At 35.9% G+C, this 22,611-nt stretch overlaps 3 protein-coding genes and 1 non-coding gene across 5 annotated transcripts; 2 read left to right on the forward strand and 2 right to left on the reverse strand.

The window, feature by feature from the left end:
• Window positions 1-673: 673 nt before the first annotated feature.
• Window positions 674-5,575, reverse strand: LOC144544070 (translocase of chloroplast 159, chloroplastic-like). Of its 2 annotated transcripts, none has more exons than XM_078292488.1 (4): window positions 4,966-5,575; window positions 4,297-4,362; window positions 1,756-3,991; window positions 674-1,511 (listed from the first exon to the last, which is right to left on the reverse strand). In XM_078292488.1, the coding sequence occupies exons 1-4, from the start codon at window positions 5,360-5,362 to the stop codon at window positions 809-811; spliced, it is 3,402 nt and encodes a 1,133-aa protein (XP_078148614.1). In that variant the 5' UTR covers window positions 5,363-5,575; the 3' UTR covers window positions 674-808. The 2 variants fall into 2 exon arrangements, with proteins under 2 accessions (XP_078148614.1, XP_078148621.1); XM_078292495.1 differs by having other exon boundaries at window positions 1,756-3,964; window positions 4,966-5,526.
• Window positions 5,576-10,051: 4,476 nt separating this feature from the next.
• LOC144544082 (Tetratricopeptide repeat (TPR)-like superfamily protein) lies at window positions 10,052-13,192 on the forward strand. The gene has a single exon (XM_078292503.1). The coding sequence runs from the start codon at window positions 10,176-10,178 to the stop codon at window positions 12,804-12,806; it is 2,631 nt and encodes an 876-aa protein (XP_078148629.1). The 5' UTR covers window positions 10,052-10,175; the 3' UTR covers window positions 12,807-13,192.
• A 157-nt stretch (window positions 13,193-13,349) lies between these two features.
• Window positions 13,350-13,469, forward strand: LOC144550726 (small nucleolar RNA snoR127). Its single transcript, XR_013510568.1, has one exon. It is a non-coding gene; the product is annotated as a small nucleolar RNA snoR127 (small nucleolar RNA).
• A 3,306-nt stretch (window positions 13,470-16,775) lies between these two features.
• Window positions 16,776-18,732, reverse strand: LOC144544093 (NADH-ubiquinone oxidoreductase-like protein). The gene is made up of 2 exons (XM_078292513.1): window positions 18,486-18,732; window positions 16,776-17,106 (listed from the first exon to the last, which is right to left on the reverse strand). The coding sequence occupies exons 1-2, from the start codon at window positions 18,633-18,635 to the stop codon at window positions 16,999-17,001; spliced, it is 258 nt and encodes an 85-aa protein (XP_078148639.1). The 5' UTR covers window positions 18,636-18,732; the 3' UTR covers window positions 16,776-16,998.
• Window positions 18,733-22,611: the final 3,879 nt, after the last annotated feature.

Raw genomic sequence — 22,611 nt, forward strand, 5'->3', positions numbered from 1 at the left:
TTAGTGTTACTAATAAATGCATCTCATTCTCATAAGCAGACTATTATTCTGCAAGCTCTTCTTGCTACTTACACGAATGTTCTAAGAATTAGCTTCCAAAATCCAAAAGCACAAACCAGATGCGAAGGCATAAATTCCGTTCTAATCACAAAACTTGATGGAACTAAGGAACCGATTCCTCGCTATATTTTACGTGAGAAATGGTAAAATAAAAGTTACAAAGAATAAAAGAGAAATGCTAGAACTGAACTATCCCAATTCCCAAAAGGATTGGGTTTCTCTCAATTCAATCGGATTAGAATGCAAGTCAGATTCCATCCTAGAATGCATATGGGAATCTGAATCACAAATTAAAATTTCCTGACAACATTACGATGAAATTGATCTGCGTATTGAAGATGTGTACAAAATTATTAATTTCAAGCAATTCTTGACTATTGAAAAATAACGATTTTCATATATTCTTTAAAAAGAAAAAATAATTGTAAAATCACGTTGAACGGTTCGGATCAACTGTTAAAAAAACTACTGATAAGTTATAAACATATGGTGTCAAAATATATCACCATAAAATTAAATAATTGAATCCCTCCTCTTATATCAAAGTCATTTTAAAAAATAATTAATTGACTAGAAATTAGGAGAAACTGCTCAATACAATAAATTCAACATATTAACAAAGACTACCACCCTCATCTAAATTATCTTCCATTCTAAATTAAAACGCTTCTAATTGTTACAAGAAGACAGATAAATTAGATAAACTAGACCTACTAAAACTCAACGAAATGATAAAAAAACAAAAGTTTCATTGCAAAATTTTACTCTCTGCAGAGGCATTGCTACTGTCCCTACGGAACCTGTTAAAAATAGCTACTCCTAACGAAATTAAACCCAATATGGCAATTTGGGTCTGTTCTGAAGACTTCACATTAACACTCACATGCCCGGTCCTCTTGCCATCAACTCCGAAATTAACCAATAATTTTGAACTGGGACTGACCTCGAGCTGGGTTTTAAAACTGGCACCGATTGACAAAACATCTTTTAACTTCACCAAATTCAATTCGATGGATGATTGGGATTGTCCCACTGGGTAATCCCTACTGATTTGCGCCTCCAGATCGCACCCATAAATTGTACCATCTTTTGCATGCGCCATGCCCGTGGTACCGGTTAATGTCACCTGCTTAGAAATGCGAGCATGATTTGCTATCTTCAAACCAGTGGAGACCATGTCCCCTGAAAGAGCAACTGAAATGCCCCCTGTTGTTGAGTTTCTCGCTAGGTTCTTTAATCTGGTCTCGCCATGAAGGATATATGCCATGCAGTCCCCGAACTTTTGAATCTCTAGGTTGGTTAAGGTTGACCCTACTTCACCATGCCTGGCACATATTGATGAGTCTAGATGAATCGTAAATTCTTCCTTGTTCTTTTTAAGCTGTACCCATGTTGAGGCTGGGAATCGCCCCCCTATAACAAGGCTCTGATCCACAATTACCCCATTTAGCCTGTGTAAAACAAACAAAAATGAAACAGAAGAATTGTTAGATGAATCAAGATACTTTTGAACTACTCTACTTCATTCTATTTAAATGGGCCGTCACAGGAACTACTTTAATTTACACAGTCTAGAGACCAAAGTACAAGGCATTGGTATACAAAAAGAAAGTCATGAATGGTAATGAAAGATAGAAGGCCGATATAGTGATCCTTGCAAATAACTAAACAATTTTCTTCAAATAGTTTTCTTACCCACAATCGTGGTCCCACCCTTCTGCATCAGAGACAGCTCGAACATGCACTAACGAATTGCTATTCTCCAACAAACGGTACCGGTAAGAAGGGCAATCTCCATCAAATGAGAGAGGCAAGGCCAAGTCATTAATATGCACAGATTTTGTTGCACCTTGCTCCTTGCCCAAATCATTTACACCTTGAACTGCAGCCAACCCATCTGACATGTTCCTCTTCATCTCCTTTGATCTTCTCTTCGCCTCCTTCCTCTGTTTGTTCTCAAACAGCTTAATACGGTATGCGTACTCCTCAAAATATACCTTTTTTTGCTCCCTGCTAAGTTTACCAATTTCAGATTTCTTTAGTGGTTTGAAAGGTGGTAATGTATCATAATCCTCCTCTCCTCTCTCTGGATCTGAATCAGAGAGCTCTTCACTATCATCATCTGACCCCACAGACCCACCTGTCAGATTCAGGTGCGGCCTAGATCGCAACAGAGATGAAAGAAAAAACTGGAGAGGTAGGCGAAACATACCCAAACCAAAACCAGCATCTGATAAAGCAAGGTCATCGGGTTTCAACACAGAATAGACTTCTGACAAAATCTTGACTGAGTAACACAACAGAAGAAGGTTAGGCCTCCATGCAATGCCATTAGGCAACAACTGTTCGCCTCCCTGGTTGGTTCTACATGAGGCATGATTCTCAACTAATGTTACTGGATTCGATAAGGTCATATCCTGTGTGGCCATATGTATGGTTCGCTGTGTTGCATGAACCTGCTGTGCCATGTACGTTTCATAATTTAACTGGGCCCCTGACGGGCCCTCAGGGGGGGCCGACCCTGCATGTGTCAGAGCTCTGACTACCTTCTGCCATACTGCTCTGCCCAAGGTTTCAGTAATGGTCGTTAAAATGGGTACGTCATTGAAATTTCGGGTTTGCAAATCAACTCTATCCACATAGAGCACCACGTCTGGTGGGTGCTTTTTGACATGCCTCTTTATAGATGACAAAAGCTTCCGATTTGCACCTTGGTCCATGACAGAGGTGCTTAGACCCGGTGTATCTACCACACGAAGAACGACACCATCAATCACTCCAACGATCTCCCTAATGCAGTCAGTACCAATGTCAAAAGCATCAGTACGAGACGTCTCAGTTTTGAAAATTGAATTTATTAAGGCACTTTTCCCAACACCTGTTTTACCGAGCACCAAAATGGTACATGAAAAATTCAGATCCTTTCCCTCGGCATCAAGACATAATGCCTCCCTCTTGGCCTTTTCAAGTGTTTTGCCATCATCGAGCCATGTTTTGAGCTTAAGACCTTCAGCTACAGTTAGTCGGTTAAGGAGTTCAGATGCAGTTTTATTCTCTTCAATCGACAATCCTAGCCGATTTACTAGCCGTATAAACTTCACCCTTACCGAGTTGACTATTTCATGCACTTTCTTTCCTTCTTCAGTCAATAAATTGACAAAATCATCACAACTATCACTGGGGGATGTATCAGCTTGGCTTCCTTCTAAATGAACTGTGTTCATGGACGGGGAGACTGGACTGGTATCAGAAGGTAGGGCCCGATCGACAGAGAAAAGTCTGGTTCCATCTGGGGCAGCGGTGATGGCAATTGTTGCGTCTGCTGGGGTGCCTGTTGCTTGCCGAATTAAAGCTGCTAGAGCTGAAGGGTCAAACTCGACTGTCTCGTCTCCTTCTTCGCTTTCATTCAAATTTTCTTCATCAAAATTCACAGTGGTGATTGACGACTCATAATCTGTCGCCTCATCAAAGTTAATACCATCTGCTGTTACTGTTCCCTCTCTGTCTTTAGACAATTTGTATTGTCTTGTGTCTCCATCTTTGGTGCCTTCTACCGGCTTATCATTGGCATCTTCAACCCTAAACAAAGTGCTCTCACCAACTTTTTCAGTATTGGCACCTTCTAATGAAGGCACTGTGTGGATGCTGCTGCCTTCAAGAGTGTCAAACTCAGGTTCAAATCTAGCTTCTTTGTCCTCTGAATTATCTATAGATAGTGAATTCTTATTTGAATTTGCCAAATCGGACACCACATTTCCGCCATTTTTATCATACTCATCTCTATCCGGTGAGTATGATAGCACCCCAAGGCTTTCTGTGGCAACCTCAGATTCAAGTTTTTCATCTGGCACCTCAGTCATAGTCCCACTGCTAACATTCCTATAATTATTTTCTTCACTGCTACCTATAGAGAGAGGTTCCATTATTGAACCTAAAAAAATTTAAAAAATACAGGTAATTTAATGCTCGCTTCTTATCTATTATTATCGCTGAAGCTATTAGCAATTCTTCAGGTTTAGGTGTTTTGTACCATACCAAATTGCAATTTGTTTAATCTATTTTGTCAAGTAATTGCCTAGGAAGGATCTTGAGACTTAAGACATCAGCATATGACTGGACCACCATACAGTAGTATCCGAAACCAATAATTTGTAAGGTTTAGTACCAGAATTTACTAGACAACATTGCAATCATTTGGTCAACGAGATGTTTGAAAATATATAAGAGTATAATTACCATCATAAGTTGGTGCCTCTTTGAGATAATTTGAAGAATCCTCGCCACCAAGAAATGTATCATTGCCTGGAAGAGTATGAAGAAAATAAAGTTAATTTTACATGAGAAAAACAATACTTAAGTGCTGATTGTTTTATTTCCAAAAATTTTAATCTCAGGATATAGTAACAGAATAAAAAATGTTTTACTTCCTCCGATGGTTGTCATCAAATTATCTTTCTTCAATACAAACAGAATTACTAGAATGGAGACTGCTAAATGAACACAACAGTATCATACTTCATTATAATTCTAGCATCAACTCTCTTTTATCTTTCCAAACTTTATCTGAGCTCAGGAGAACCCAGAAGCATTGAGATTGCATATACATTATAGATTGTTTCTTGCAAGTTAAGGAACAATTTCTTTTTTGGGGGTTCACAATAATTGTGACTGGTATCCGCAGAGCAGCGCAATGCAGTATGTATAAGATAGCATATCAATACTAAATTTTTTTTTTCTTCCAATTTCAATTACTACCAAGCTAACAAAAGAGAACCATTCAGCCCCAGAGGATCAATTATCCATATCTCTCTGATTCCTGGACAAGTATTTACTATTTACTATTATATATGAATTCCTTATCTACTGTCAGTTATGTTATTCTGTGATAATACTAGAAAACATTACCTGTCGTGTCAGTAGCTTCTAATAAATCATCTTCCGACCCATTATCGACCAAATTCAATTCTTTCTCAGTTGAAAGAACTTTTGCTGCATCAAATGGCCAATCTGTCTCCACTTCTTCCTCTTCTAAACTATCGTACTCTTCATCTCCAGTAATTTTCGCTACAGGTATTGAAAAAGTCCTCCCAAATGCCCCGCTAGACGCCTCCAGTCCAGTTGTGCCACTTCCAATCGTCATAGTCTCTTCGCCCGGGTCGGAGGCGCTCTCGTAAGAGTCGCCAGATACGTCAGAGTAAACTGGAGATATGTCAGAGTCGGTGTCGTCGTGCATCGACAGACGTGCGCGGATTAGAAGGGGGCCTCGTGCTGTGGTCAAAGGGACAGGTCCACTGGAGGCCATAATGGGAGGGGGGTGGAACCTCTAAAGGCGAATCAAATCACTGTTGTAGTACGTGTTGGTGGGGCTGAAATGGGTGATTTTTTAGGTTAGGTTAGGTGGTGTTGGTTCTGTTTGGAGTTTGTGGTGTGCGTTTATCGTTTGGTAGTGTTGAGGTGAGTGAGAGAGTGAATGACACGGAGGGGGGACGGGAGGGATAGGATGGATAGAGAAGCGGCGGGATGAATTGAGATGCTCTCTCGATTTCAGGGGAATGGAGATTTCCATGCCAAACTGTACCTTACGATATTGTATAGTAAGTCTGGGAAAGCATGTCCATTTTCAAGGAAATGGAGATGTTCGTAAATGTTTCTTGTGTACTTCGGCCAATGAATCCGATTATCCGATGAAAGCAGGAAAACCCCTTCGCATCCGTATCGTCCCAGGTACCTGACTCGAACAAATACAAACGGACGGCCCACATTAATTCTAGCCTGGCCAAATCAATCCATTGCCTATAGAAACTATATGAGGTCCGTATTAAGATTCGTACAAAGTTAAAAGAACTAATCTGGATCTTATGTTTGTAATTTGTTTACGTCAGGTACCTGTGGTTATACGAATTCGCAGCGTTGAATAGTCAATCTTAATATTAGGTATAATTTCTAGGAGTGCGTATCCTCTTAGATATCTCGTGTTTTTCGTGACCGACGTGTCCGGTGCCTATTCGGGGATAGCACAGGGGCAGTATTATTTGAGCATTCAAAATCGTGCAGAACGTATTTGAACGGTTGGGATTTTCCATAAAGTCTCGCAAAATATGAGATATCTCAGAGGTTGCGAATTCTAATTAATTAAGAGGGTATCGAATTATTTCATAATTTACTGCAGATAGTTATAACTAGGTGCGACGCTTCGGGGTTTTTTCGTTATTTTATGATTTTACTTTTTAATTAATTAATTAAATAGTTAAAACACATTATAACAATATATAAAACGGAATGATTTCACGACTTGTGGCTTTTCTTATTTATAATATAACTTTTTATAACAAATAATCTAACTATATTTAATAAGATAAAACTTATAAATAATTACGTGAGAATAATTACATGTAAAGGAATAATCTTATTAAATCTAGTTAGATTATTTCTTATTTATAGATGTCTAAATTTTTATTCGAATACATACATGTCTAAATTTTAAATTAAATGTATTCTATGACATAATATATTTATTAATCTCCATTTTAATTTTTTTTTAAAGAAAAGATGTGTATTCTTCAAGTATTTAATTATAATACAGGCACTATATTCTTTGTCTTCACCTGATGTAGAGGAGAACTAGTGTGTTCGAAGCTTGGTGAACTCAAATATAAAACATATCGAATCAGCTTCAAATGATGAATTCAAACTGTTGAAATCCGCCTACCTTACGAGTGATGCGTCTACGTATAAACGTTTTTAATTTTAAAATTAATTTTGCATAGAGTAAAGTGGTCGAAAAAGTAAAAAAAAAAAAAAACGAATACATTAAAATTAATTTATTAATCTTCTAATTTTGACCGCTTGTCTTTATAATAGATTAATTCGAATATTTAAAATTTTCACATGATGATGCTTCATAAAATAGACGAATTTCAAAGGTTTCGCATAGTCTCAAAGAATTCGTTGCAACTCTGGCCGCCTCTAGTGGTGGTTTGAAGTGTCCGACGCAGCTCCATCACCCAAGCGGCAGAGATAGCAGAATAGATGCGATGAAGGGCCGACCAGAAAGAAGAGGTAGTCTGACAGGTGACATGCTGAGATAGAATCTCGCCAGAGATAGTGGATCGGAGCCACCCTAGAAGAAGTCTGTCCTGCATGCGCCAAGGAGTGAAAGCCGGGTTGGGAACAAGTCGGCCACCACTCTCGATTAGCTGATCAGGAACAGGAACTGAGGAATCAAGATGGTGTGTGAGACCGTAGCCATCAACAATTGGTTCGATTTGCAACCGCCATGTGAGGAAATTGGTACGATCTAACTTGGTAGAAACCGGAATCGTAATGTGAACAACCGGTGTAGAAGCAACAGTGGTAGGCAGAGGAGTCACGGTAGAGGAAGTAGGATCAGGCAATGCCATGATAGAAGAAAAAAAATGGATCTAAGCTCTTGATACCATGATAGTATTCTGTATACTAGTAAAGAAATGGATAGTATGAGAAAAGGAATTATGTTATTTTTATTATTATCCTTCATCAATCAAGTACATCTCCTATTTATAGGAGTGATTACAATCCCTGTTACAAGCTTCTAATCAATTCTATAAAGTCTGTTTAGTTCCAACAGCTTTAACCACTAACTAACATCTTCATTCTATTATTAAGCACGTTGGGTGTCCGATCCTCTAACGGCTACGATTGAAAGATGAAACTTCGGATTTGATCTCAGCCCTCTAATTACATGATTTGTCTTCTTTTGATTAAATGCATCTATTTTATGTATAAAAGTCTAAATTTAATTAAAAGTATACTCACCACATGTGCTGTCACACGATATGTTACAATTAAAATTGAATAAATTTTGAAATTTAGCGATATATTTATTCATTTTCTTATTTCTCCTCTTCAATTGAGAAGACTCCACCTTCCATTTTCTTATTTCTTTGTTTCCTTACTTCTTCTTCGTTTCTATACGGATCATAATGGAAATCAATTTTTTTTTTATTTCCTTATTTTTCTTTCTTTGTTTCTATACATATTGGTGTGGGGAATTTAAAATATATTTTCAATATATAATATATCAATGTGCGTGTGTGTGTATTCTAAATTAGAAACAAAGAAGAAGAATACAAAATTGGAATGTGTGTAAGTATATATTTCTCTTATAATATGTGTGTATATATATATATATCCTATACATACACATGATAATACTTTTTATTTATGTTTTTTATATCATATTATATGTCGATATTGAATTGTTGTATGATATTTGATATTAGATTCGAATCGAGCTATTATTTGATATTATTGGTACTTAAAAATAAAGAATCATCACATCATCAAATTGTTATTAGAGATCACGATTAAAGTTAATTAAAAATACAAAATCATATAAATTTTCTATTAACATTTGTCTTAATTTTTAGATAATTATTATTTTCATTGATATATCTGTTTCTTATAATATATCCCCGTTGCAACGCACGGGTATGATACTAGTAACAGCTTTAACTAACTAACATCTTAACTAATCAGTCAACTAACTGCTTTGACTAATAGTTTGAATTCATCATTTAAAACCGATTTGATAAATTTTAGACTTGAGTTCACCAAGAAACTTGATGAACTTAGAACAAAAAAAAAAAGTTTTGCTCCCTGATGTATACCAAATTTGAAATTCTTTTTGATAAAATTGCACTGTTGACATATTGTGTTTTTATGTTTAATACGGGTCCACAATTTTTCTGGCTCAGAAATCAAAGGGAAGAACAATTCAAAAATTAATATCAATTAAATATGCAAGGATTGTCGCAGAATAAATTAATGAGAGTCAGGATAATTTTGACTTTATAATTCTCAATTAGAATTAAATTAAGATTTTTTAACAATTTAATTTAATAAATGCCCTTCTAAAGATTGAAGTTTTAATTGGGAGATTCTCCTTTTGCAACAAATTTAAATTTGTAGGTTTTGATTTTATGTGGTGAAAATGTTAATTTATTCAACATAGAGAGTCAGAAATGCAAAGAGGCTAACGTTTTAGGAAAAGTTGTTATCTATGACCTGATCATTGGTGAATTGTGCCTTGATATGAATAACAATATTTATATGGTTCTAGCCGTATTTGTAATTTCATCTGAAAGTACTTGGGACAAAAAACTAAAGGCAAAACATATTGAGGCAACTTAGTACTTGATCATGTTTATTCTTCGTTACTCAACTGTTTTGGAAAGTTATCTCAACTAACACAGAATATTTTGGAAACTTATTAATTTCACAAGTTGTACTGAGAATATTTTGGGGTGACTTGAACAGGCGAGGAAATTCGGCATAGCCCCCTACAAGCCATTTCATGTGGTTAAGGCAATCATTTGTCCGAAATGCACATCATATTAAGGCTAATCACTGAGAATTATACTTGTGATTTTGTACTGACCAATGATCCCATATACTCGTACATAATCAGTTAAAAACTGTTGCTATTGTTTGTAATTTCTTAGTTAAGTTTTTATTTTTAAAATTTATACAAATATAGTGATATTATGTTTTTAAATTATCCTTGCCTATCAATATAAATGAACATAGTATTTGGCATTAAAAATTTCATATTAAAAGTGTAATTCAATCCAAAGTTTTTTGGTCGTTCATCAAATGAGTGATAAATATATTTAGTGAAAATATTTTGGGGTGACTTGAAAAGGCGAGGAAATTCGGCATAGCCCCCTACAAGCCATTTCATGTGGTTAAGACAACTGAGAGCTAACAACGCAAGGCATCAGTGTTTTATATGGTCAAACACTGGAGAAAGACCCCTGAATGCTCTAGTCTAACACAAATCTCCAAGTACTTGGAAAACCGGGTTTAGGGTTTAAGACTAGTGCATTGAAAAGCTCTCAACCACGTCACCCCTGGTTGCTTAATCACCTAAATGTTTGTTTATATATACGGTGCGAATTATTGTTACCTCTTACTGTGGGACAAATACAAAGAACATGCAAAAAGCCAAAAATCCTTGAATTGAAACCGGACAGGAAACATTCATTATTTATAAATTTCACAAGTTTCACTAAACCCCCGAATCCCGACCCAGGGTTTCTTTGTTCAGTCCTGAGTCCTGACCTAGCCACCAAACCATGGCCACCCTTTCAAGAGCTCGTCATCTCCACTCCCTGCCCTTCAAAACCCTAGTAAATTGCGTCAAGCCCCAAAATATTGAACGGGGATTCTCTTCAGATCCCCGTACAAGATCCGCCGTTGAAGAAATATGCCAGGTCTTAGGCCCCGGCAAGTGGAGCCCAGAACTGGAGACGTCCCTTTCGTCTATCCACCAAAAACCCAGCTCAGAAATCGTGTTAGCCGTGTTAAAGAGACAGAGAGATCCAAAGTTCGCTTTGGATTACTTCAGGTGGGTCGAGAGAACATCTGGAGAATCGCATACTAACGAAGCCTACACCAGCCTTCTCATGTTAATTTCGAATTCTCGGAAGTACGGTCTACTAGAGAACGTTCTACAAGAAATGAGCTTACTCGGCTACGGCATATCCAGCAATGCATGCATCAGCCTAACTGGAGGTTTGGTTAAATCAAAACGGTTAAAAGATGCTTTTAATTTAATTCAAACCTTGAGAAAATTCAAATACCAGCCAGCATACTCATCTTATACCGCATTAATTGGAGCCTTGTCAGAAAACCGCGAACCTGATTTAGCGCTTTCCTTGTTCCAACAAATGCAAGATATCGGGTATGAGGTCAACGTACAGCTGTTTACCACACTGGTACGGGCTTTTGCAAGAGAAGGTAAACTGGATTCAGCTTTGAATTTACTGTCTGAGATGAGAAGCATTTCTCTTGATGGAGATTTGGTTCTATACAATGTGTGCATTGATTCTTTTGGCAAGGCCGGTAAGCTAGAGATGGCATGGAAATTTTTCAATGAGATAAAATCATATGGTTTGGTACCAGATGAAGTGTCTTATACCAGTATGATTTGGGTTCTCTGCAAGGCTGAGAGAATCGATGAGGCTGAAGAATTATTTGAAGATCTGGAGCGGCACAGTACAGTACCATGTGCATATGCCTATAATACCATGATCATGGGATATGGTACTGTTGGCCGGTTTGATGATTCACACCGGTTGTTAGCGAGGTTGAGAGAGAGGGGTTGTATACCTTGTGTGGTGGCGTATAATTCGATTTTAACATGCCTGGGTAGAAAAGGGAGAATAAGGGAGGCTTTGGATTTGTACAAACAAATGAAGAAAGATACTAGGCCCAATGTATCGACTTATAACAGTATTATAGACATCTTATGCTTAGCAGGCAGAGTAGAGGAGGCGTATGATATAAGAAATGAAATGGAAGCATCTGGTTTGTTTCCCAATGTACAAACAGCTAATATAATGGTGGATAGGTTGTGTAAGGCTAAAAGACTGGAGGAAGCATACAAGGTGTTTGATGAATTGTCTCGGAGAGGTTGTGCTCCTGATTCAGTGACTTACGGCTCTTTGATTGATGGTTTGGGTAAAAAGGGAAAGTTGGATGAGGCATATAGGTTATATGAGACTATGCTAGATGCAGGTCACAACCCTAATGCGGTAGTCTATACTTCTCTAATTAGGAACTTCTTTATTAATGGTAGGAGAGAGGATGGTCATAAATTGTTTAAGGAAATGCACCATACTGGGTGTAAACCTGATCTTACCCTGCTCAATACGTATATGGATTGCGTTTTAAAAGCTGGTGAAATTGAAAGAGGTAAATCCATTTTTGAAGAAATTAAGAAGCGTGGTTTATCTCCTGATGTGAGAAGCTATGCGATTTTAATTAATGGTTTAACAAAAGCTGGCCTTGCTAAAGAAACATACAAGTTATTTTATGAGATGAAAGAAAAAGGGCTTGCACTTGATGTACGTGCATATAATGCTGTGATTGACGGATTTTGCAAAGCCGGTAAGGTAGATAAGGCGTACCAGTTGTTAGAAGAGATGAAGATCAAAGTCGTACCTCCTACCGTCGCTACTTATGGCACATTAATCGATGGTTTATGTAAAATTGACCGGTTAGATGAGGCGTACATGCTTTTTGAAGAGGCAAAATCAAAGGGTATTTCAGTAAATGTGATAATCTACAGTAGTCTGATAGATGGCTTTGGAAAGGTCGGTAGAATAGACGAGGCCTATTTGATCCTACAAGAAATGATGCAGAAGGGCTTGGTGCCAAATGTGTACACATGGAATTCTTTACTAGATGCATTAATGAAAGCTGAAGAAGTAAACGAGGCATTAGTTTGCTTCAATTCAATGAGGGAAATGAAATGTGTTCCTAACTCGTACACCTTTAGTATTCTCATAAACGGACTATGTCGTGTGCAGAAGTACAACAAGGCATTTATCTTCTGGCAAGAGATGCTAAAGCTGGGGTTGATACCGAATTTGGTGACATATACCACTATGATATCAGGTCTGGCAAAGGCTGGTAATATATCAGATGCAGTCAGCTTATTTGAACGGTTCAAGTCAAATGGGGGTGTACCCGATTCGGTGAGTTACAATGCTATAATAGAAGGGATGAGCAATGCAGGTAGAGCGGCTGATGCTTACCGGGTTTTCGAAGAGACCCGGCTCAGGGGTTGTAGGATAAACCCAAAGAGTTGTATGGTCTTATTGGATGCATTGCATAGGACCGAGTGTTTAGAGGAGGCTGCTATTGTGGGTGCTGTGTTGAGGGAGATGGCTAAGTCACAGCATGCTTCCAAATCCTTGTAAGTTAATTATTTTGCGATATGCATTGGAATGTTGGAGTCTTGATTGCGCAACACTTTTATATTTATAGTGAGAGTAAATAAACTCTATATGCTTTTTAATGAAGAAAAGGAGAATTAATTTGGTTTAATTCAATTTTTTGTGTGCTGGTGTATGGAACAGCATAAGCTATTGCTTAGGTTTGGTCATTTTTTTCACTAATTTGAGGGTCAAATATGTATATATTGTTCTTCTTAATGAAATTACTTTGAGGGGCGTATAATTAGTTCATTTCTGTTTCTTCTTTTAACTCCTTTAACTACTCTTTAAAATAGCTTATTTGGAGGGAACACTGCTTGGTCTACTGTCTATTACATAGACCCATCATGCTTTCTTTTTAATTCTTATGACCACTTTGCTTGTTTTTTCAAATTCAATGGCTCTTAATTTCCTCTTTATTGTGTTTGAAGTTACATTTCAGGCGTTTGAGTTCTCAAATTTTACAAAGAACCACAGTAATGTCTTACAAGTATCATTTACTTTAATCATTTTTTAAGAGGGGTTCTGCTGGAATGATGAAACTTAGCCAAATCAGAAATGAATTGTGCTCCTTGAGGCTTCTAAGCTTTGAGTTGAGGTGTGAATCACTGACGATAAATCTTGGGATTGGTTTATTTTCTGACCAGGACCCCTCTTTCCTAATTCTGACAATATTTTGTCTCAGTATTTTTTTGTTTCTGTAGTTTTGAAGTGGCTTTATTTTTTACCTTTTATCCTTTTTTTTTTTCTTGGGACTGCATTGTTTATAGGTTTGAGCCTTGAGCCCTTGAGCCCTTGACTACAAAAATGGTCTGCATATTTTTCTGTTGACCTTTTATTGAAAAATTTAGGGCTTATGACATATTTTGTGAATCCACTTATCATCCGTTTCTTTTGCAAATCCTTAAAAAGAGCATTATTTTTTCCTTTACATTGATTAAGTAATCAGATGACTGCTGTGGTTTTCAATATGTCGTTGTATTTTTTATTTTACTTTTATTTGTTTGGGAAAAGTGGTATGTGCTCATTTTTAATATTTTTATCAGATTATAATATCATTCTAGAAAAGCTTTATTTCTTCGGTTTTTTAAGAAGAGTACTCTGGTACAATTTAAGATAGATTGAAGCAGTGCTCCCAGCATCTAAGATCGCGACCACCACTCTTGGCATAAATGTGATCGGTTCTTTTTTTCTGATAAAAGAATATGATTTTGACTAGTTCGAGGAGTTCAGGTTTTAGTACCAGATTTTGGGTAAAGAGAGAATTGTTTCTTGTCTTTTAATTATTGATTTTGATGGAACAAAATTGAGATGATCACGTTTCAGGATGATAAAAATCTTTCGAGGAGAACTATATCCTTATCTGTACCCTTTTGCATCCTGAATATGTTTATATTTTTTTTTTCTAAAGGTGTTTTTAATATAGAAGTATTTACATCGAGAATCAGTTTTCATCCCGTGGCTAAGGCAATGCTTTTTGTATGAGAGACCTTATATTTAAAACTCAACTTGAGATCTTTTGTAAATATTTAAAGTTTGAGAGGTTTTGGCGGTCATCTTTATCTCAAAAAAAAATAAAATAGAAGTATTTATACTTTACGTTATCGAGTGTAAAAATTACAAAAGTTGTATATTTATTTATTCAAGTAGTGTTTTTAATTTGAATTTCCTTGTGATCATTCAAAAATGAAAAAAGTAATAAACTTTTTATGCTGTGTATAAACACTTGTCGATTTTGGGGATTTAGATACAAATAACGTGTATGTTAAGTATAAATAATTTTGAGGTGCACTCAAGGAGTGCAGAACATGTGGTGCAAGAATAAATTTTCAAATATTTTCTATTTAGCTTGACATTAAGCAGGTTTATATTATCTACTTGAAAATACAAGAAACAAATTGACAACGAACCTTGTTTAGCAACTATGAAAATTAAAGTCAAAATAATTCGAAATGAAAAAATAAATTATGATGAGGGGAGTTTTAATGTCACAAAATGTCATATACTCTCTTTTATATTTTTATTTAAAATGTAAAATTGAAATATCAGATGCAAATAATAAACCTTGTTTATTTTCACGAGAGATGTCTTCATGTAAAATTTTATAATATTTTGAGTTTATATTATACTAGATCAATATGTCAAAAATGAATACTTTAAAATTAATCCATCACAGTTAGTTACATTCGTTTTTTTTTTTTTTTTTTTTTTTTACCTTATAAGCTCAGAAATTAAAAAAAAAAAAAATTAGGAACACATCAATCTTGAAAACAAACAAGATTTACGGTTTGAATTTGACATTTGATTTTTAAATATTGATTTTTTTTTTAACCTTATAGCTAAGAAGTCGGCTTCGAACAGGAGCGCGTGAAAGCTAGCGATCCATGTACCAGAACCATGACTTAGTACTGGTTAGGAATTATTTAGAGATAGTATTATAAGTCTTAAATCATAAGAGTAGAAAGTTTGAGTCTAAAATGTAAGCTTAGGACTTTGACCTATACGATTATGTAGAATATAGTTAATATTAGTATTAGTATTATTACTATCACTTTTACTTTTACTTTTATTTTTATTACTTTTATTTTATGACTACTTTATTATTACTTATCTTTATTGTTTGATTGTGATTGAGTTTTATTTATAGCTAACTCCAACTCGTTTGGGACTAAAGACTTGGTTATTGTTGTTGTTGTTGTAGTAGTATAAAAAAAAAAAAAAAGTAAGTGGTATTTTGTGACATTAGAAAGTTGTGAAGTTGGAACTCCGCTCGTATATGCTTTAATTATTTGGATAAACTGAATATCGAATTTGCGATTTAGGATCCGACGAAGGTACTTGAACAAATGTTGATAATATGTGCAGTAAGATTTTGGAACTGACCAATGCACTGCATGATAAATTGGTTTTAAAAATGTATTAAATTTGATACACGTACTTATTATTATAACTTTCATATGCGTCGGTTGTCACGATTGTGCGTGTTATCATAAAACCACCTTTGATTAGCCATGTCATGTAAAATTTCTCCATAATTACTTTTCACAAACTTATACATAACTCGTAAGTATCACACTGTTCATATTCAATAACTAACGGGAAAAAAAAAAATACTTGGTGACATTTTGTTGGCTGTTGTTCTCAATTTCGTCCAACTTTGAGCCTTGCCCCTTTTCTTTCACTTTTATTGAACATAGTATATTCATTTTTTAGCAAAGTTAGGGTGTGATGTGCTCACCAAGAGTGTTTGGTGAGCACAACTCAAAAAGTATATTGGATCGGTTTCAAACGACGAATTCAAACTGTTAAAATTCATGTACTTCATGAGTGATGCATGTACATGTAAAATTTTAAAAATTTCAAATTCATTTGCTACAAGATCAAACGGTCAAAGAAATGATAAGAAAATGAATATATAAAACAACTTATAAAAGATTCATTTATTTGACCGCTTGACCTTGTAGCAAATGAATTTGAAACATTTGAAATTTTACATGTACATGCATCACTCATGAAGTACATAAATTTCAACGGTTTGAATCTGTCATTTGAAACCAATCCAATATACTTTTTGAGTTGTACTCACCAAACCCTGAGCACATCATATCCTAACTTTGCTCTTCATTTTTCGATGGAAAAATTTGTTGACACGAGAGGCCCAGCTGTGATTTTATTACCTTGGAAAATTTTTCAAGCTAAAACACTGATTTAAGTTTAAACGGACTTATTTTGAATCAGACATGACGAAAACCAATGGAAGTTAAAATACATATGAGAGCACCGGCACTAAATTTTTTACTACAACCGTTTAAGCAATTAAGCGACTAAAACCAATGGTAATTCCAACTAACAAGAACAGCAGATGGACGGGAAACGAATTTAGACTTAGGCCATGTCTGAGGCCTTTCACATGTTTTCAGAAGGGTAAAATATAACAGATCATCCAGATTCAAGGAGCATTTACTAAACAGTTCAAATTAACCCCAAACAAACGGGAGCATTATTTCCTTGGCTATAGTATCAACCAAGTCCAGTTAATTCAACAGAAAACAACAAAAGAAGGAAAGATTGGATCCGATTGCAAAACCAACTCTAAATCCCGCTTGCTGATTGAAGCGGCTAAAACAATATTAGGAAAATTGAGCACTTAAAGTGAGGGACCCTGCTCAAGCGAGGGTTAATGCTTCGGAGCCCCACCATGTACCCCGTCAGTTTCCTCATCTTTATATTCCGCAGCGCGAAGCTGACGCTGTTCCTCTTTATATACTCTGTTTCTCCTTTGGAACTGAAACAATAAGAAAGTATTAAGAACCAAACAGAGCCCACCAAATTATCTGAAGTAAATAAATATATCGATGGACTAAATATTATCCCAAGTAATATTAAACAAATACTGTCAGCTCAGTACCCAGATGGCTCCATTTCAAGCCTTATAAATTCATAAAAATAATTTATTTAAATTTTTTCCCTTTGAAATTTCTTTTGAACTTTATCCTTCCTCAATTTTCTAAAATTAACACTTAATGGTAGTATGATACCATAGAAATAAATTCTGAACAAAACGGACAGATAACATCAAATAGATTAGGTACCAGTCTGATACCCTATAAATTTTGGCCAAATGAGAAGATGGCAATAAGTACCAGCTTACACTGCACCAGAATGTGTAATGAATATAGGGATTTCACTCCTATCTCCAGGTAGAAGAATAACATTTAGTATAATTAAAGAACAAGTCCAATAACAAAAGAACAGAGAAACAAAAGAAATTCCTTTCAAACACATACAAAGTGTAAATGCAGATGCATTGATTCTGAATCAATAAAATGCGACCAAGTACATAAGTTACTTTATAGTTCAGCTGTTGATAAATGTTTATAATATACTCAATTATTTGCAACAAATGCACGAGGCTGTTCAGCAAATTAAAATAGAGTGGAATTAGGCCAGAAATATAAAGTAGTTGCTGAAAACGTTAGGAATGGAATTGAATATTGTAATCATGGAGGAATAGAAACAAGGTGGAATAGAATGGAAATTTTGCACTCAAACCCTCCCATTTTGCACGTAGCCACTCCCCCGGCCTTGGAGTTGGGCCTATTTCACTTTGCCAATCGGAGTCCGAATAATATAAAAGCTCTATTTTCCCTATACCCTATTCTATAGTTGCTGAACAGCTAATCCTATAATTACAGTTATATCACCAACAAAGATCCCATAAAACCCTAAAAACTTGTTTCTAGTAAAGAAGTAATTTGAGTAAAAGATGTGGCCAGTAAATTTTGTTCCTGATTCCCACAATAGACCCAACAGAGAACTTTTATCTATCTAGTTCAAAAGAGCATTCAACAAGACATGAGTAGTAAGTACTGGACCTATGATGAATTTGTGAGATTCCTAGAATCATAGCCAACAAAGAATCACCTAATTTTTACGACTGAGCATACCTTAACCAACAATTTCATTAATTTAATATTAGATAACCATCACACCTACCACCTTAAACAAAAACGATCAAAACCAGGTCAAGTTAATGTGCCAATCCTGTTGATGTAGATCGATTGGAACTTAATAATGTAAGAAAATACCGTATAGAGCAGATCGATCGATTCGGGTTCAAATCTAGCATAGAGAAGAGATAAAGATAGAGTTAGGAGTTTGTACCTCTTTGGAGTGGTGGAGGCACTCGAGGTAATCTTCGCGAAGGAGGTGGCAATCCTTCGGCTCGCGACAGCGCGACATGCACTCGCTGAAATCAACCCAGAAATCGTAGCATCTCCCCTTGTTCCCTGTTATTCCCCATCCCGACGCCATCGTCGCCTCCTCTCTCTCTCTCTCTTCTCTGACTGTGATTGGGGAATGGAGAGAGGTTTGCTAGGTGAAAAGAACGTTTACACCATCAACCCTATATAATTGAGAAATTATAATTATAGTTTTGATCGCGTGTTCTTGCAAAGTAGGCTCGATTGAATTAACGAGAGTGGGCTTTTATGGGTCAAGCCCATTAATGATCTGCTCCCGAGTTGTAAAGAAAAGGAAAGAGAAGGGAAGGGATAAGATAGGAGAGTAAATATTTAATTTTAAATTGGAAAAAAGAAATCTTAAAAAAATGAAGCGAAATATTCTTTTAAATTACTTCCGTTCACCCATTCACCTCCTACAATTTTAACTCAAAAACAAAATATTTATTTATTTTCTGTCATCTCCCTTTCCCTCCTCACCGTTTACCTCCTCTATCCCGACTCACCAAGAAAGTAAGCATCGTTCGTAAAAAAATATAATGCAACTGCAAATGAGAATATGAGATATTTTTTTGCCCATTAGAACATCATGATACAACCTATTCATTGTAAAAATCATAATGCAACTGCAAAATGAGACTATAAGACATCTAGACGCCCCTTGGAACATTATCGTGAGTATTAATTGGGTCAGAAGTCCCAAATTCCTTATTCCTAATTGATGTAGAAACTAGAAATCAATGTTATAATGCATCCGGAAGTTTGATAACATTGAATCACAATGAGGAAGATGGGCATTGTGCAGATATCTTAATATTTGCAATTTTGTAGAAGTGATTCTACTGCTATGGAGCGTATAATTTATAGGGTAATTATAATATCTCTGGTCTACCTTTCCCTATTCCGTACCCGTCAAAGTGAATCAACGCACTAGTTATAATTACCAATTCTAACTAATTTGTGATTCCTACAAACTAATCTTTCCCTTTATTATGTATCATTTTTTTTAATTTTAAAGTTTTCTTCTCTGCGCTATTTCCTTAGAAGGCGATTATGAGGTGATTACTTCTCTCCCTCCGGTGGTCTCGCATCTACTACTCAGGTGATCTCTTATCTCATCTCAACTCTATATTCAGGCGATCTCTTATCTCATCTCAACTCTATATTCAGGCGATCTCTCATCTCTCCAATTAGCGGCGATCATTTATTTCCCATCTCTCGATCAGGCGATTTGACGTCTTGTTAGGTAACTCGTTCAGGTGATCTCAATTGATTTCTCATCTCTCTCAGATTTTTCTTATCGGATAATCATTCTGCAGTTGATATATCTGATTTTTGTTCAATTTTTTTTTAAATTAGTTACAATTGTTATTTGTAGTTGTGTAGACACCCAAAATTATGCAATCTCGAAAACGTACAATATACTCGCACCAAATGCAAGTTATAAAATCAATGATGAATCAAGAATTAAGATTGAAAATAAGTCGTTTTTGTTTTTGTTATTTGGAGTTTATGTTGTAGACTTTCTGATTTATTTTTGTTGTTAAGTGTTAGTATTAATGTTATTTAAATATCTGAAAAGAAAATCGAGCGGAAAAAACCTTTGCATACTGCAAAAAATAAATTTTTGTAGGTATCAAAGAGTTCTGAATTTTTACCACAATTTCTGACCAAAACAAAGTCAATTCCGACAGTTTCGGGCTCAGTTCCCGACCGAAACCAAAATGCTGAAAAACAACATGTTCGGACATAGCCGAAACAGACTGTTCCTGGCCAACTGAGGCCAAAACAGCTGCGCAAAAAATTGGGTAGTTCGGGCATAGCCGAAACACAATGTTCCTGGGAAAAACTGAGGCCAAAACTGAACCAGAAAGTAGTTTTTTGAGTAATGTTAATTTTGATTGAGTGGAAATCATGGAAAGACTTCTGGACGTAAGGAACTGCTCGTAAACTGCATATAGATTATAGAGGAATCCTACGATGATAGATAAAACAAAAGGAAAATTGGTTATTTGCCACTCCAAAACCTTCAAATTGTAAAAATGGCATCCCGAAATTTGAAATTGTAAAAATGCCACTCAAAACTTCATTAATTTGTAATTTTGCTACTCCAAATAATTAATAACTAAAATACCCTCCACTCTTCTCCTGCCTCCTCTTCTTCTCCTGGCATAACGAAAGGCAATTTTTAACGTTATTCAAAACCATACCTGATTTGATTTCGATATCAATTTGTAACGGACAGTTTATGGGTTAAATTTGTTAAATTAATTTTTATTGTTAATTAAAAAAAAAGTATGACGGAAGAGCAAAATAAATATGAAAGCTTTAAATCTTATTATGCGACAAGTACATCTGACTGGCAACATAATAAATATGAAATAATGATGGATGAAGAATGTAATTTGAGGCATCTTCAAAGAGAGGTACGCTTTGCAACTGAATTTCTTTTGTTAGTATCATTTATTACCTAGCTAAATTTTAACATCTAATGCTAAGGAAAAAAAGAAACATATTACCATTATACTTGTATTAACTTTGTCACATGTATCAAACATTATTTCTAAGAATCAGATTTTAATCTGTGCTTATAAGACTATGATATATCCGCTATGAGTAAACCATGAATAAAATTTACATAATTTGATCGTACCAAAGCTATGTTAATTTAGAAGAAAAAAAAATGCATGACATATCTAGTTCATGCTTTGCTTTGCAATAAATTAGTATGTCGATCAAGCATATATTATTTTCATATTCAAACTAAAACTTTTAAATAAGGCAATATGCATGCAATGGATAATATTTTTGGTACAAGACGTGTTTCTTTCACTAGTCTAAACTTAGCAAATATATTTTATGATGTCACAAAAATTCAGAAAAATTACATCTCATGAAGCGTCGTGCATAATTATACTATGTTTTAAAGCCTAGACAAATTCAAAAGAGTCTCATGAATGAATTGAATTACTATATGACAAGTTGTGATTATTAAATATATATTCAAATCGTTACACATTTTGTAATCTGACTTCATTATTTGTCTTGTTCTTTTTATCCAAGTAACAAATAGACAAGACAAGAAGGATTTTGAAAAAGTTATATTAAAAGCGAAATGAAGAGCAAGGCGACCAAGGAGGCGACTGGAGAAGAGCAGCGAGATGTCCAACCAACCGGAGTAAATGGCAGTAATCCTTCCCAAGATCAACAAGGAATGCCTGGAGACGATACCCTCCAACATGTCAACTCCAGGGATTTAGCAACCAACAGAGGAGTTAATGAAGGTGGCGATTGGACCCTGGTTGTCTACAGAAAGCGAAACAAAAGGCAGCAGTATCATCATCTAATCAATGGTAGAACTCTGAATGGTAATAAATGGGGCATGGGTAAGGCAAAAAATCAAACAACAGGTGGATTTGCTCCGTCAGAAGTACAAAAAGCTTTCAAAAATGCATTAAAGGATGGTAGGTGCCTTAGATGTTTATGCAAGGGGCATAAAAGAGTTCACTGCAGAGATCCTATACGTTGCTTTAAATGCAAATCTTTGGGGCACCAAGTAGGCAGCTGTAGGCAATCAATCAGAGGGGGAGAAGGGCATATAAAGAGGCTCCAAAGGGGACCAGCAAAGCCAGTCACAAACCAGTACTCTTTCTCACAAGTTCTTAAAAAGGGAAGCCAAAACACAGCTGCAGAAAAACCTAAAACTGCTGTGAGAATGGAGTTTGAGGAGGAGGAGCCTTTCCTTAATGAGAGACCAGAAGAGTCCCATGTGTTCTCGGCTCCCAGAGGAGCTCTCAGGCCTGAAAACGAACACCTCGACAGAACAGGAGTGATCATAATGCTACAAGGGGACCCGACACCTGATCTACCAAGGGATATAGCAAGAACCTTTGCTAGGTACCATGGCTGGCAACCGCGTGATTATGAGGTTTTACCGGCTGCAGACTCGCCTTTTCTGGTTATATGCCAGGGAATATTACTCAGAGATCAGGTTGTTCTTAGAGGGGTATACCGGATTAGACCGGGAGTGGTTATAAGGGTGTTAGAAT

This window comes from Carex rostrata, chromosome 2 (genome assembly GCF_964058835.1).
Source record: "Carex rostrata chromosome 2, lpCarRost1.2, whole genome shotgun sequence".
NCBI classification, from domain to species: domain Eukaryota; kingdom Viridiplantae; phylum Streptophyta; class Magnoliopsida; order Poales; family Cyperaceae; genus Carex; species Carex rostrata.

What these genes read in the sequence shown, in the direction of transcription:
- LOC144544070 (XM_078292488.1), bottom strand. Translation starts at nt 5,362, where the DNA reads ATGGCCTCCAGTGGACCTGTCCCTTTGACCACAGCACGAGGCCCCCTT. An exon ending in AGAAGCTACTGACACGACAG is followed by an intron (nt 4,363 to 4,965) that starts GTAATGTTTTCT and finishes ATACTCTTCCAG; the next exon opens with GCAATGATACATTTCTTGGT. An exon ending in AGAGGCACCAACTTATGATG is followed by an intron (nt 3,992 to 4,296) that starts GTAATTATACTC and finishes AAATTTTTTTAG; the next exon opens with GTTCAATAATGGAACCTCTC.
- LOC144544082 (XM_078292503.1), top strand. Translation starts at nt 10,176, where the DNA reads ATGGCCACCCTTTCAAGAGCTCGTCATCTCCACTCCCTGCCCTTCAAA.
- LOC144544093 (XM_078292513.1), bottom strand. Translation starts at nt 18,635, where the DNA reads ATGGCGTCGGGATGGGGAATAACAGGGAACAAGGGGAGATGCTACGAT. An exon ending in GCCTCCACCACTCCAAAGAG is followed by an intron (nt 17,107 to 18,485) that starts GTACAAACTCCT and finishes TTATTGTTTCAG; the next exon opens with TTCCAAAGGAGAAACAGAGT.